Here is a 15,442-nt window from a genome sequence, read left to right as displayed (position 1 = left end):
GGAGGCTAATTAGAGTCAAAGCAATTACTAAATCAAAAATGTGATCAAAAAGAGGTCTGGTGACCCATCTGTCTCAGCCCATAAGGAGCTGAAAATAAGTATTATGAGCAGCATGAAAACATGTTAAAGAGACTTGATAACAGCTGAAATGTGAAGTCTGTTAGAGGTTCTGACAAATGCTAAACTGTAACAGCGTTAATGCGAAAGTGAAAATCTATGTTAATCAACTGCTATGTGATTTGAAAAAAATAAAAGAATTGTACTAAACCAGAGCTCTGTTGCATTTGAACAGATGCCTGAGAAACCTGCCATATTATTTTAGGGACAACATGTTGAGAAGTGTTTAGTTATATGGGTTGTGACAAGTTGTTTTCAGATGCAATCGAGCATTCACAGCACTGGATCCTGCCAGTGAGGACCTGATGTAGCAGCACATCGAGACAAGTCCAAGGTGTGGGTGTGTTGTGCACAAATCTACGATTTAGAAAAACGTATGCCTCATCTTTAAACATAAATTCTCATCCATGCTGTATTTGCAGTTACAAGTAAATGAAGTTGGTTCCCACTGAAGACAAGGACGCCATTTTGGAAGACGGATTAGATTTGGATTAGCTATGTCTGCACATATCTGTCAACCCCAAGTCTACTGTCTCAGATTAATGCTTACCCTTCCTATCGGATTAGGTTTAAAGGTTTGGACAATGCAGAATAAAAGAGGGCGAGAGAGGGAGGCAATTGTCTTATTAACCCCTGAAACAAATTGAACCACAGTAAGAATGATTATTCACCTGTTTTCTTCTTTCTGGTTTGGGTGCTCTGTAGATTTCAGAGATGTTAGCTCTGAAGTTGATCAGGCTTTCACTGTGATAGAAGATAAATACCTTCAGTATATGAAGATACTTCAACTGCATTGGAATCGTACTTCCTGTCAATGTTCTTTAACCGTTTCCAACTTTCATCATCTTCTTTATATCCTCAAAGAACAAGTTGTTGCGGATGAAAAATAGACTTAACATCCCTTTTGGCAGCCATGTGCTGTCTGACCTTGTATAAGAGCTCACTCTATTCATGTGAGAGTGAAAAGGTGCAAATTGAAAGAAAAGGAACAAAAACTCACTTAATCCCTGCAAGGTGCATTAAAATACATAACTGATGTCTCTGCAGGACTCCACAAATGTCAATGAGATCGTCTCAACAGGGTCTAGACTTTAAGACCAGATATAAGTGTGATAGTATCGACCCTTTCATTTCTCCTTTAGATTTGTAGGTATAGGCTTTCATGTATCTCTGCACTACTGTAGGCTGAGGCATGCACCATGTCACTGAGATGTTTTTGTACTCCTCTACTTGGCTCTCTCTCAGTTGTTGCTTGTATGGCAACAGGGTGATTTTGGACAACTGATTACCGCAATCAGACCAAATGTAGAGTGGATGAATGACTTGCAATCATTTTTTCAAGCATAGATCAAGAATGTTTAACTCCCGTCTTGCATGAGTGACAGCACCCGATCCAAATCTCCAAATCTGTTCTCTAAACCAAACCGTCTGCTGATGTATGATGTTTTATTTTCTTTCTCTTGTGCTCAGCAGCTCTGGTTCTATTCCCCAGTGGTAGCTGCCAAGGAGCCGTGTGAAGTCGCTTGATGCTCAGAGCTGCCAGGTGCCTTATTTTGCTTGTCTTCCCAACCTTCGAACAACAGCAGCCTCCTTTACAACAGCCTGGAGGGATGCACGCTAACAGCAATTCCCCAGTTGGGAGCCTAGCAATTACAGCACCCCTCCTCTATCCCTGTAATTGCAAAGGGAGCTGCTTCCTGAGTGATCCGACTACTAGCCTGCCACCAGGGAAGACTGGCTTCATCACCTCTGGCAGCCCCAGGTAAATGAGGGAGTTTTGCTGGAGAGTTAAATAAAGGTTGTTCGTTAATAGAGCGGAGTGATTCATATCTCGCTTGAACCACAACCTTTTTGCTCTGCGGTTAGTTGTGCTGCATGATGGATGGGACAGGTTGCTTGATTCATGAGCCACAGACGACCTGAGGTGCCTTCCTTTAAAACACGTCGGGACATATTGACAGATTAGCAAATGCTTCTGGAGTTAAAACAAATATGTGCAGCAGAGTGAATATCGTATCGTCAGCAGCATAATGAGCTCGATTACTTCTGCTGCAGGTCACGGCTCAAACGCGCAAACAGGAAAAAGTACCTCCTGTTTACACCCACATAAACACATTTTAACAGCGGCTTGAAACCTGACCTCACTTCATTTTTGTCGGGTGTGGAGTGTTAAGTGTCACGCAGGGACATAAAAAGGAATGCCAGTGTTTTCCATAATATGTCACGTCTCTCTCCAGATGAGAAACCTGACACTTTGTTATGTGTTTCTGGGGGTCATAGCAACAAAACCCACTCATCGGTGGCAGCGGGGAGGCTGAGACAACGTAAAGAAAAACGCCGCTGTGCTAATTAGCCAGTTGACGGTGAATTAGAGAAAGCAGTACACCTTTGCCCGCAGGGATCCAGAAATCTATACAGGTACGGTGCGGGCAGTGCATGGATGAGTGACACAAGTTCAGCATTTAAAGAAAGTAAAACAATGACACGAACCAGTATTTTTTTAATATAATTTAGTGCTAATTTAGTACAATAATCTAATATAGTAAGATTAGGGACTGTTGATGATTTTGGTAAAACATATTTATTTCTTACTTCATCAAAGACATGACCGCACATCAACCTCTCAGCCAAACCTGCTTCATTTCCATCTTTGTAAAGCAACGCATAACGCAAAATAGTGCTGCTACAACAACGGGGTTGCAGTACATCGTTATGGAATGACATCTGTTCAAATGCTGACAAATGTGTGTCTATAAAGGTTGAATAAAACTCAACCACACATTAAATGAAATTGAGAAATCTAACCCAAGGTAGGTTCATTCTAATTCTCCTCAGCTATATATATATATATATATATATATATATATATATATATATATATATATATATATATTTAAGATGATTATTTCAGTTGGTTAAGGGCAGCATTAACACATCTAGTATCACCTGTGGTAATAAAAAAAAAATAAAAAATAAAAACTATCCAGGATGATCCATGAGAGCCATTTCAGAGCAGATCAATGAATGTGATTAAGACATATGAATCATTTCCTTTTTGGAAAGAGCAATAAATGATCGGCATTATGAAGCCTGTGCAGCAGGTTTTTGGATAAAAACATCACAAAAGTATCGTGGCACGGCCCTCTACTGGTTCCTAATCAACATTCCTTTGTATAATAATAATATAAATAGTGGTTAAGTCAAAACATTGCAGTGGAAACATATCTTATTATATTAATTTGAAGTTGGCTCAAGGGTCAACCATAAACTTACTACCATTAATGGATCCATGTTTTATTGCGGTGCTCGAGAGATCAAGGCAGTGCCATCACTCAGGTCTAATTGACATGATGAGGAGCTATTACTGTATTGATCCACCTGGCAAGTGGCACTGGATCAGCTGAGGCCTCTATCGACCTGACTAAGTGGGTCCACAGACCTCTGAGGGTCAGGCAAATGTTAAGGGGATATTACCAGTTGTTTGTAAAGTTGGATCTTGTTCAGTTTAAGGTGAGTCAAAAGAAGCATTTGGAAAAGTGGTTATCCACACAAAGCCCCCCAAAAAAACCCCATCCTGATGGAAAACAAGGATACTGACCCTGCTCTCATAATACCCGTAAAAACATTGTGCTTTTATAAAAATGTTCATGTACTCAAAAAGGATCTAAAACTGGAACATGAAGTGTGTTGTGGATCATGAATGAACCTGGTTAGGCAGCTTAGTGAGTTAATATCACAACAATAAATTATCATAAAATAGACTTCTGAACTTTTTACACATCCACTAAATAATGTACATACACTGTATAACAATATCTCCAGAGTGAAAACACAGACAGGGGACAAGCATGAGTCTGTAGTTATCCTCTCAATCCCAGCCAAAGTCATGACCAGTCATCTGGTAAAACCTGCTGTTAAAGGGTTTATAAAAGTCCCTGAGTCTCCGCACCACCTCTGGGTCAATATTAGGATGGGTCCTGCCTTTGGTCTTGCCCAGGCAGTGTGGCTTGCTGTTCCACTCAGGTCTCTTAAGGCAGGGGAAGCCCTTTGCTGGGTTAAAGTGAAAATGCTTCTCCGTGACCACCCTCCGGAGCCCAAGAAAGTCCTGGACGCGAGCCATCTCACCTGCGGGGTCGCTAATAAGCCGCTCTCCGCTAACAAACAGCAGCTGCTCCGTAGGGAAGTACTGCAGCCAGCGCTCGAGGTGCTTGGCGTACATGCCGATTTGAACGGCGCTCCATGTGGTGTCGATCAGACCCGCTGACATGTTCTTAAACGTCAGGCTCTCGAAAGACGGGATGTCCGGCTTCTTGGAGCGCGTCTGGGTGTAGTCTGAGATGGCCCGGGTGACAGGATCCCGGACAACTACAATCAGCTTTGTGTCTTTAGACATGGTGTAGATTCTTGCGGGGACCTCCTTGGTGACATAGTAGCTGGGGGTCTTCTCCATGGTCAACTGGCCCTCTGATGACTTGGGCATCAATTCCCTAAAAAAGGACACAAACACACTGTATTACATTTGTGCTACAAGCACTTTACATCTGTACTATTGTATATTCTCTTCTTTTAAAACAATTCACAAAAAGCCCCCATACAGGAAGATGAGAAAAACACTGACACAGTAGCTCCATGGACGGTTTAAAGTACTGTCAGGCAGAAGTAAGTCAATCACCATCAAGAAGACAATCGCAGACATCATAAGCAACATTAACCGAGTCTGTGAGTGTACCTAAGGTGACAAGAGCTGGAAAGTAAAGCAGGAGTCCCATCAATCATCTGTGATTGCGTGTGAACGCAATACACAGTTCATGACATGTTCTAAATACAAACCCCAAAGGAATACATTCATCTGCCCTGCTGCTGCATTTAATCTACCTTAAGACCCCAATCCTCTTTCAAAGCCCACAATCCTCACATTGAAATATTCCACACCTTCATTACATTATACAAAGAACGGTTTAACTGTGAAAAGGCAGCATTATGCTTCATGCCAAGACAGACGACTGTGACTGCACCTTTCTTCTCATGTTTTGGCTGTAATTTTGTGTAAAATGGGAAGATTTGGAGGAGCATTGCATTCCTCAGGAGAAAAATGCAAAGCTTGGGAGCTGTCTATTCCCATAACTCTATATTCTTTTTCACCCTGGATGGCTCTGGTTGATCATAATATAGCCTGTTAACTGCAGCTCTGACTGGATAATGGCTAAAGTGAGCCAAGGGGGATTAGGACGAAGCCAAACACGCTGGAGCATTAGAGGCTGGTTGACTGCCTTGTTGGCTGGCTGCGTGGCTGGCTTGTCTCTGAAGAGAGAAGGAAAGAGGGAGAGGGATATGTGGCCACGGCGATGAGACTCAATGGTAAGCAGTTAATCCAAGAAGAAATATTAGTTACTTTAGGAACGTTTTTATTTTACTTTAGTGACGTTTTTATTTTACTTTAGTAACGTTTTTTTATTCCTTTTGTGTATTGTTATTTAGTATATTGTTTATGGCTGTTGCTGGCTGAGGGCTACCAGACGAAATTTTGTAGTATCACTAAAATGACAATAAAAACCTCTTTATCTTTATCTTTATCTCTAGTGATGGACACAATAAAACAAACATAGCGGAGGCAGTGTCAGAGCGGTGTTCACTCAGCAACATGTTATGGTTCGTATCAGGTTATGTTGCAGCAAACTGCAATTTATATGAAAATGTTCCTCATCCACCCAACAATGTAACAATGTAGAATGCATATTAATTCAATTCAGTACCACCATGGACAAGAGACTCCAGAATCACAAGAGTTGAATCAGTACCAAAATGTACCGGTAGCATTTATTGAAGGGGTATTGCATTTGCATTCGATCTATCCAAGGTGTTTGTGTATTAACCTATTTGCATTACACATAGTGTAAAAAATAAGTATAAACTCCACACTAACTATGAACACTTCCCCACTTATATTTGTGTAAAAATACTTGCACATGCAGCATTTCTTATGTAGGTAAATTAAAGATACAATATCTTCTTGGGTTGCCAATGCTTGTGAACACACCACCACTCCCATGTATGTTTTATACGCTCATATAGTAGCAGAAGATGAGAAATCCAAGAGATGTATTTGATATATGCTTCAAAGTAACATTTTGGTCCCTGCTGTTCTCTATCAGAGTATATTTCATACAGATTCAACAAATACCTTGAAAGCAAGAACAGTGTCAGATGTCTTGTTTCCTGCTATATATGTGGATGGAAATAGATACAAACCATGATGTCATGTGTGTTCACAAGCATCAGCCCCCCACCAACGTCCCCTCCCACGACCTCATTATGGTTTAAGTCAGTCAAAAAGTCTTACAGCATTTGGTAATATACTCATGTTGTGATTGTTGATCTAAATCAAACAAACGGGAAAGCAGAGCATCCATGTCATTAAAGTGATTACAATAATTTCCAACCATCTGTTGGTACACGCACAAGGAGCTTCAGTATCCCTCTCCAAACCCAGGAGCTTTCATCTTACACATGTATGTGGTGGAAAAGAGCTTAGCTTTAGTGATTATGGGAAAAGATGGCATCACATATTCCTTGCTTGTGCCATGCAAACACACAAGGGGTTCTCTTTCTTATGCAATTTCATCACCTAATGTCACCATGCTCTTTCTTTTCTACAGCGGCCCTGGGTCTCAGACATTTATTCCACTTTTCACTCCCTGAGCGTCGTGGTCACCATTGTATGCGGTAGAAAAAGCACGAACCTAATCAAGGTAATAGGCGGGAGAGAAGCAAACAAATCAATTTAGAAACCCGACAAGTATTGTCTGCATCTCTTGGCTTTACACAAGCGAAGCGCTGTAGGCCTTCCATTGGGGCCTCAAGGGACACAAAAACGTACTACTGTACCAATCAAACTTTCCACTTAGTCCCCGAGCAAAACAATCTGTGTGAGCAGGACATGCATTATTCATCTTAGCAGAGATAGAGAAGGGAAGAACATCTCTGACTAAGCGAGGAGTGAGAGAGTTGCCTAAGGGGGGCAGATGTAGCAAGCTTTCACAATTTGTTCTGCTTAATAAAGAATGTCGCCTGGAACCAATAGCTTTCAGGGCATCCTCATTTATCAATCAGCTACGCAAAGGCATCATCATTCAGCTTCAAGGCAGTAAAAAATAAGAAAAAAAACAGCGCGCTGACTTTTGCCCCTTCATGAATTTTGCAAGTTTGTATTTGACTTCCTAAAACTAAAAAAAAGCGCTGCTTTACTCTGAAATTGTACCATCTAAGTAGGCTGTAAAGTCATAAAGCCAGGAGTCTGTGCTTTAAAGAGGTTCTACCTATAATTGGTGCACTGAAAATACATCTATATTGACGCTACACATAAACATCCTCTGCCCTCTAACCTGTCCTGTTAAACTCGCAGGGGAACTGCAGCGGCTGAGGAGATAACGGAGGAGAGGAACGCAGAGAGGAAGACTGTTAAGAGAATGAGATAAAGCAAGAGAGGAAGGAGTGGAAGGTGCAAAGAGAGGATTAGATGGAATCAGGTGCACCGTGGGAGGATGGGGTCGACCCCCCTGACCCAGAAGCCTAAGTCTAAGTTTTAAGTCACCGGGAACTTTAGATGCTGCGTCTGCCTATTCCTGCTGCAGTAGTAGCACAAGATAAGTCACGCCTACAGCAGCCTACAGACAGATATTAATCCAGGAGTGGTGTGTTGTGTAATTTGCCAGTGTTATGTCTGCTGGGCAGTCAGGTGTGTCCATTAAAGTGGCTTCTGGGTAGACAGCGTTTGAACGCTGGTGCCGTGTTTACATTCACTGCTATCAGGGAGCAGGTTCAAAGGTAGGGATCTACAAAGTCCCTGCGTGCTGGATGATGCCCCTCGCTGATGAGTTCACCAAAAACAAGACCGGTGCAGAAAACTCCGACGAGACTTACACTTTTCGTATCATGCAGTATTCTGCTTGACTGACTCTAATTGGAATCTGATATTTCAGAATTTCAGACCACCGTGCGAAGGGACTGCCCCAGAAATAAAAAAAAACTGCGCATTATCTAATGTCATGATGAGTCCTAATCTCGCACTGCAGGGGTTGAGCTACTGTGGGAGTCGCTCTCAAAGACAGGATGAGAGGTGGTGGTATGCAGCCACTTATAACAATCAGACCAATACACTGGGAGATGATTACCAGACAGATATCAAAGAGGGAAGCTTCTTAAGGGGAGGTGTTCTGTGGTCATTGCAGCTCATTTTATCATGCGTGTGAAAGTCATTGCCATTGCGCTCAGGACCTTCAGCGTTCAGTATCTCAACAGCATTCCTGAACAACAGTGATAGTGCAGAGCATGCATTTTTCCCATCCTCCATTATTACTGTCAGTATGCAGAACTCAGGGCCACCTGGCAGTCTGAGCGCGACAGGCCCAGTCTGATGAGAAGAGGAGGAGGAGGAGGAGAAACAGTGCATGAGACATTCTGGCTTCCCACACACAACTGTCAGCCTTACATTAACACATAACAATTTGGACAGTCAGTTGTTTTCTAGACACAATGAGCCCTTTTTCTCAGGGTGGTGGTGCTGGAAAAACATAAACCAGCAATGCTAAACTTTTATCATTGGTTTGTAGCTTTTGAGTGTAAACAGATACGTATATTCAGAGAAACTTTGGAGATACAAAGTCAAATAGAGCATGAGAGTGAGTCTGACCGGTGTTTTTTGTCTGCTTCCATTTTTGGAGGACAGCTCAGAGGGAAAATTCAACAGGTGTGACCCTGACTTGAAAGATAAAATAAAGGACACAACCTATAGAAATGTACCGTATGGAGCAATAAAAAAAACACAAGCCAACAGTGAAACCTTGGAGGGGATCCCCACCGATTTTACGCAACAAAGTCTGTTTACAGGTCTTGGAGCACTACTGTGCCAAACATTGTATAAAAACCTTTGCTACTCCAGAGGGATCTGTACGCAATTTGATAAACTGCCTTAAGTGTGTCGCTTGAGTCAGCATCAGTTGGGGCGGAAGAGTACGAGTTTAAAAATGAAAAGAAAAGTGAGGAGTTACAAAGAAGTAAGCTTTCCAGACTTCGGAGTCTTCATCTCTGCTTGAGGCTAAAGGCTCAAGGCAACGTAAGCCACCGCTAGCATTACACACCTGAATCGCCGTCATGTTCTCATTCCAACTCGTCACATACTCACGCTCTGTCAGGCCCCTTGGCGTCGCTTTCTAACACACTGGGTAGCTCAGCGCACGGTCGCAGTAAACATGTAAAGTTGTGAATTCAAACAAAACCACCTAGGTTTAGGAAAAACATCATTGTTGGGCTTAAAATATAAGTGATAATAAGTAAGTGACATACATAAGTGCGGAACACGTTAACAAATTATGCAGTGACGTTAAAATAACTCAACAACACTGGGACACTGGTCTCCTAGTTGAAAGGCTTGTGTTTGTTTGACCTTTCCACCTTCACTCCCTCCTTTTCCACTCTGTGCGTTGTTGTTTTTTTCGTTTTTTATATCACGACATCACGCTCACAGCCTTTTTTCTGAGCATCTAATAATGAATAAAGCCCGGTGCGTCTCGTACAGACGCTAAAGGGTGCCTTTGTGCGTCGGTGTCAGATGCCGAAAGGCTTGACAAAGTGCCTGTGTTTGACGCCTTGGGAACGAAAACAGCCTGGAATCTCTGACCAAATTGTCGGAGGGCGAGTTGAATTGTGGGCATCGTAGGTGCCAGGTTTTGGCAAGAAGGAAGAATAAAAAAAGGAAATATCTGTAGCTCTGGTGCATCCATCTGTCCATCGTGAGTCCAACAGTGTTATAGGAGTGCAATGCTTGTCAGTACTCTTTCAACAAGCAGTACTTGACCATGACCTGGAATAGTGAGATGAAGACCACAAAGTACAAAGTGAATTCTCAATTGTGTGACAAAAGGACTTCAGAGAAGAGCTGAAAGACACCTGTCAGCAGCTAAAGCAACAACTAAATAACTCTGGTTCTGATACTAAGGGCAATAATGTCATGCTGATATATTAGTAAAGAGCAAAGCAGTGCAAATTGAAAATAACTGCAGCTGGGATTGTCAGAATGAAGCATGTTTATGTCAATAAATATGGCTATTGTTCAAAATATCCACAATTATGATGATAGTTTCCATTTAATGGGGCCAATAAAACCCATTCTTTGCATATAATGTGACGTATAGTGGTAATTCCTCATATGCTGGCCTGAGAGGATCAGCAAAAGCAAACAACACGTCAGAGAAGCAAACCAAAGATGGCTGAGGCAGATTGGTGCTTTTTTCTCAAGTTGCTCTGACTTGCCGTCAGGGAGCCTCCGCAGTGGAGAGAGAGATAGAAGCAGGAAACAACACATTCTCTCTGAAGATACTACAAAAGAGAGAGATGAGGAAGTCAACAACTCAAGGGGATATAATGGAGTGAAAATGTTTTGTTTCTGTGTTTCCAAAGTGCTGTAATAAGTGCTGCGGTTTGACAAATTGCCTCAAGCAAAAGCCCAGGGGGTTGCTGCAGCAAATTAAACCTTCAACCCTTAGAATAGGGAGGGGAGTTGCACATTACCAGCATTGACAATCTAGTGGACTTATTCTGGGAACGCCAGCATCATTTTAGTCTATTGAAAGAAACACATTTTTAGAGCGCACACGGTTTTATGGTTTGTGGAAACATTTTAGGAATGTTTGAAACAACAGCTACCATGTGTGAATTTTCTTTTCTTTGAAGCATCTGATTATCAATGCAGTTTTCCCTTCTTTTCCTGTCAGTGTGCGGACACATTACTTTAAGATGGGGGATGTACCTATACCGAGAGCTCTCTCGCTTACGCCGATCCCCCTGTGTCCGTGCAAAGAGCTTAAAGTGTTGAGTAAGCAAAATCCCACCAGTGGTCTCAAATGAACCTTCTCTTGGGAAAAAACGTAACTTTTTCAGACAGACATCTCTGAAAGTCAACTTTCAGGCTAAAAGCGTATAGTGTTTGGGTCTTTTCTTGATCAGGTTCCAATGAATGCTCTTTCTGATGAACTCCTGCTGGGCTTCGTCAAAGGGCACTTTCACCCTTCTGGGCACATTTGCATACAAAGTGAAGGCAGAGAAAACATGTTTCACACTAATTGTCTGCTCTTTTATTGTCAGGGTTAATGCAGACCTCAGGGGTTCTCCGGCGTCCCCTTTCATTGAGCTCAATAATACTGTTGCGCTTTTCTAAAGACTCACTTTAAATTTACTATCTGCCACTGGCCTGCAGTAAGCCTCCCCGGGGTTTTAAGGAGGATTAGGCCGTCTTCACTGACACCCTCAGTGAGTTAGTAAGAAGGCCACTCATTGTTCTATATGTGGAGCCTCAAGAGGAAAAACACAATCTCAGCAATTAAGTCACATCTACAGTGTATCACTCAGAAGACCTTAATATGAGCATGCATTCAGCAGATGAATAAGACATACGGGAGGAAGTTGGTACCGTTATTAAAGAAAGGAGGGGCCAAGGACTCGCCTTCTGTGTGAGGGTGCACAATTGTCTGCCTGCTTCTCTGTTTCTGCCGCTGGGTGACAACGTGCTGTATTGTGGTTGGTGTCCTGCTGCGCGGGGGCCTCTCCGCTATGTGGGGCCTCCAGCAGGATGGACAGAGCAGACCTCCAGCAGGATGGACACACCAATCACAGCAGATAAATGGTGTGAGCACAACTCAATGCCACCGCAGGAGCTGATAAGACCACCCAGCGGACTGTTCCTCTCCCCCAAGCTACTGCACGCCATCAGTCTGGGGGCAATCATGTGAAACATATGGGGAAACAAATCCACACACACCTCTGCCTGGCTTTTTGCTCTTAGCTTGTCTTTAAGACCAACTTCTGTGCATATGGGAGTGCATGGAGAAAGGTTTCAACAGGCTTGAAAAAGGTGTGCCAAACTGCTAAAATGCCATGTGAAAATGCTCATTTATCAAGTTGACAAGAACTGATCCGTCCAATGGTGCGGTGCACCATAAAGCCAGGCGAGGGGGTTTTCTGAGCTCCACTAAATGATCAGTAAGTGTTGACTCGATGTCATGGTGCTTTGCTGTATGGGGTCAACCTGTGGCGCAGGGCTCTCACTGTGACAACTCATGCCAAGTTGTTTTAATTAGCCAGATCACCTCTCTGGGAAAAAGATGAATCAGTTTTCCACAAGCTACCACTGTGAAAAGCTCGCTGGCATGTCTCAATTACAACTGCTTCTTTGACTATTACTTACATAACATTTCAGAGTATCCATCTTTAATGATAGCTTCTGCTTCCTTTTAGGCATTACTCATTGTTAACGTGCACTACTCGTGCATCACGTGCGGATTGTAAAAACAGCATGATAGTCAAACATGGGACGATTTTAATTTGTTCTTGTTGCTCAGTCTGTTGAGACGGACAAAAGACCACTCTCCACACACTGATCATCCAAAAATGTCCTAAACCTGTCCGGAAATTCTTGAAGGAGCTTAGACGAGAAGTCCTTTGAACAATGCTTTGCTTCCCCTATTGTAGCTTTATGGAGCCAGCTTTGAAACAGTGTCTAGATCCTTTGACATCGGCCTGTTAATCCCTCGTCTCAGTCAAATGGACCCTTGAAACTGCAGCATCTCTTATTTTCTCTTATTAACAAATTGGTTGCTCTGATGCAAGCCATTCAATGTCAAACCATTTCCCGGGAACATTTTGGGTACGTAAAAGATCAATCATTTCCACGAATTTGGTGTGTTTGTGATTTATTTCCAATAAGCTCAACAAGTTGTGTAACTGTGCAGCTGAGTCAATAGTAAAGTGAGATTGTGAGGCATGGTACAGTTGCCATGACAGAGAATACAATGAAAATGTTACGTGACACAATGTTGAAGGTGTAAGCAGCCTCAGATCTCTTTGCCTTTGACATTGAAGTCTATTTGTATTGAGGATCAAAACAAATAAATGCCACTGAATTAATACCCTGGATCTCATAATCTTTATATCACGCTCCTGGCTGTTCAAGGATGATGGCGTGATGTAACTTGCTGACACCTAATCCAAGGGTTGTTTCTCTCTTTGATCAGCATCCAGAATGCATGTCAAACCTAAGTGGAAGCTTTGCTTCTTCTATTTCTACCTAGTGCCCCCTTCTTGTCAGAAAAACCACATCATGACTAAGTCCAAGGACGGAGAAACATTCCCAGAACTCTAAGGTGATGAAGGTCATGCAAACAAGCAGAACATTTTTTTTAGTCTTATTAGAAATGTGGGTATGGTGTTGTGCCCTATGGCCTGTACTAACATTAGAGGTTTTGATAGCACCTGCAGTTGTTAAGGCTGCAAGGTGCACTGTCTATGTTAAAATGTCCTGGTCCTGCTCTTCATAACGTATCAACACTGTGTGGTATTCTATAAAATGCAATCACCATCATCTTCAACTTAACTTCTATCAATAATTGTGATTTTCTGTGAATTCCCTGTTTTTCAGAAAGATATTACATTATATATTTCACTAATGTTTTGTTGTTCAGGCGTAAACCATCTTGAAAAGATTAGTAATGAAGTAATCAAAATGAGAAACAGTGAACATCTTTATTAAAAAGAGTAGTATAGTGGAGTTTAAAGTCACTTTCAGTTGCCTATTATGAATGGATTAAATCACTATAAAGTTACAGCACACATCAAACTTCACTACAAAACTTCTATCTAATAAATGAGCATAATTTGTATTCTTAATATTTTGAAATCTACCAGTAGGTTCTTGTTATTTGTCTTTGTCAATAAAAATGGCTTTCATTAATTGCATTGCACAGTTTATCATTCTTTTATTTTCTCACTTTATTGGTTCTTTTTATTTTGTTTTATCAACTTGCACAACTATTATCCTCGGAAACTTTGAAAGTTGATTTATCACATGTATGTTCTTTTTAATTAGATAAAATATGATGGGACTTGTCAAGGTAATGTATTATAGCGCAATAAAAGAAAGTTAAAAGATGGTGGTGATGGTGGACTTTTAAAGGAGCAAAGTATCTATTTAAAATGTGTTTTTGTTGGCCACAACCGGATGTAATTGAAATTTAGCCAAGTACTGTTTTACGGGTTTTATAGGGTTAAATCATATTGGTAAAAATGACATTAAGGTGGCACGAGGTGGAAATTGATTTTTCAGACGAGGGACAATGATGTGTGTGTGTGTGTGTTTTATTCTGGAGAAGATTTACGCTTCCAGAGAGCATGAGATGCCCCTGAGCAAGGCACGAGGCGCAGAAGCCCACTTTATGTAGATGTGTAAATGAAGCATAGCAGAGCTCAGTAGACTATCTACCTCCGGATTAATGTTTTAAAACAGCGGATAAGTGAGGTACCTGTACCACTCCAGTCCCTTGTCGTAGTTGCGGTCGAAGAAGTGCGGCTCTGCTCCCACCGCTCGGATGTCTGGATGCAGGCGCAGAAACTCCAGCAGCGCCCGGGTTCCTCCTTTCTTTACCCCGATGATGATTGCCTGGGGCAACTTTTTACTTTCCGACTCATTGAGGAAACCTGACATGGCATTATCATCCAACGCCTTCGCCTCGCCTCTAATTTCATCCCACTCTTCTCCTCTGCTGTCCAAATCGTTCTCGTTATTCAGTAAATCCCTGGATGCCCCGAGAGAGGACTCCTGATTGTCAACTTCTGAATCGTTCTCGTGTCTCTTCACCGAGCCGTAAGTCAGGTTTGGCATAGTTGAGCAGTAGCCAACACAACAATAAACCATGTACACCCAAAGGGACAGCATTATGCAGAACACAAATAGTTTGTTTTTCACGTGGGATGATGGCACAACATGTAGATTGTGTAGAATCGGACTATATTCCATAGGACCGCCGTGGAAAAGTTATATTCCAGTTAACAGGCATTTTGGCAAAGGCGCCTCACTCCTCTGCCATGACTGAGATCCTGGAAAACTGGTGCGCAATTTCCCCAAAAAACAAAGTATAGCCAACATGGAAACTGATATTGAAATGCGGTCGTTCACCTTCCGCTTCAACCCCAGTTCTGCTTGGAAAAGATGATGGATGTCTTTATTTCTTGATAGAAACAAAAATGTGGAAAACCAATAAATAAATGACAAAAGACGCAATAATGATATCGCCAGGTGAGCGATACGCACGTCAGGGACTGAGTTTGTCTCCCATCACTTGCTCTCAGTGTGTGAGCACTCCCACAGCCGCACCAAGTTATCTAGGCAACAGCATCAAGCATGCCAGAATATCAAAACCCTTTTCCGGTACAGCCTTTCAAAGTAAACCTGGTCAGGCTCTGGCGAAGTAGGCGCAATAATATATATAATCTCCTGGGA

The 15,442-nt window shown here is 42.2% G+C and overlaps 1 protein-coding gene across 1 annotated transcript; it reads right to left on the bottom strand.

Annotated features, from left to right (window-relative positions):
- Window positions 1-3,686: 3,686 nt before the first annotated feature.
- hs3st3b1a (heparan sulfate (glucosamine) 3-O-sulfotransferase 3B1a) lies at window positions 3,687-14,959 on the bottom strand. The gene is made up of 2 exons (XM_076080198.1): window positions 14,466-14,959; window positions 3,687-4,604 (listed from the first exon to the last, which is right to left on the bottom strand). Exons 1-2 carry the CDS (start codon window positions 14,957-14,959, stop codon window positions 3,986-3,988), a joined length of 1,113 nt encoding a protein of 370 aa, XP_075936313.1. The 3' UTR covers window positions 3,687-3,985.
- Between the last annotated feature and the right edge of the window lie 483 nt (window positions 14,960-15,442).

Source organism: Anarhichas minor, unplaced genomic scaffold (genome assembly GCF_050575085.1).
Source record: "Anarhichas minor isolate MPS153535 unplaced genomic scaffold, ASM5057508v1 ptg000007l, whole genome shotgun sequence".
Lineage (NCBI taxonomy): Eukaryota > Metazoa > Chordata > Actinopteri > Perciformes > Anarhichadidae > Anarhichas > Anarhichas minor.
This window is presented reverse-complemented; position numbering and strand designations above follow the sequence as displayed.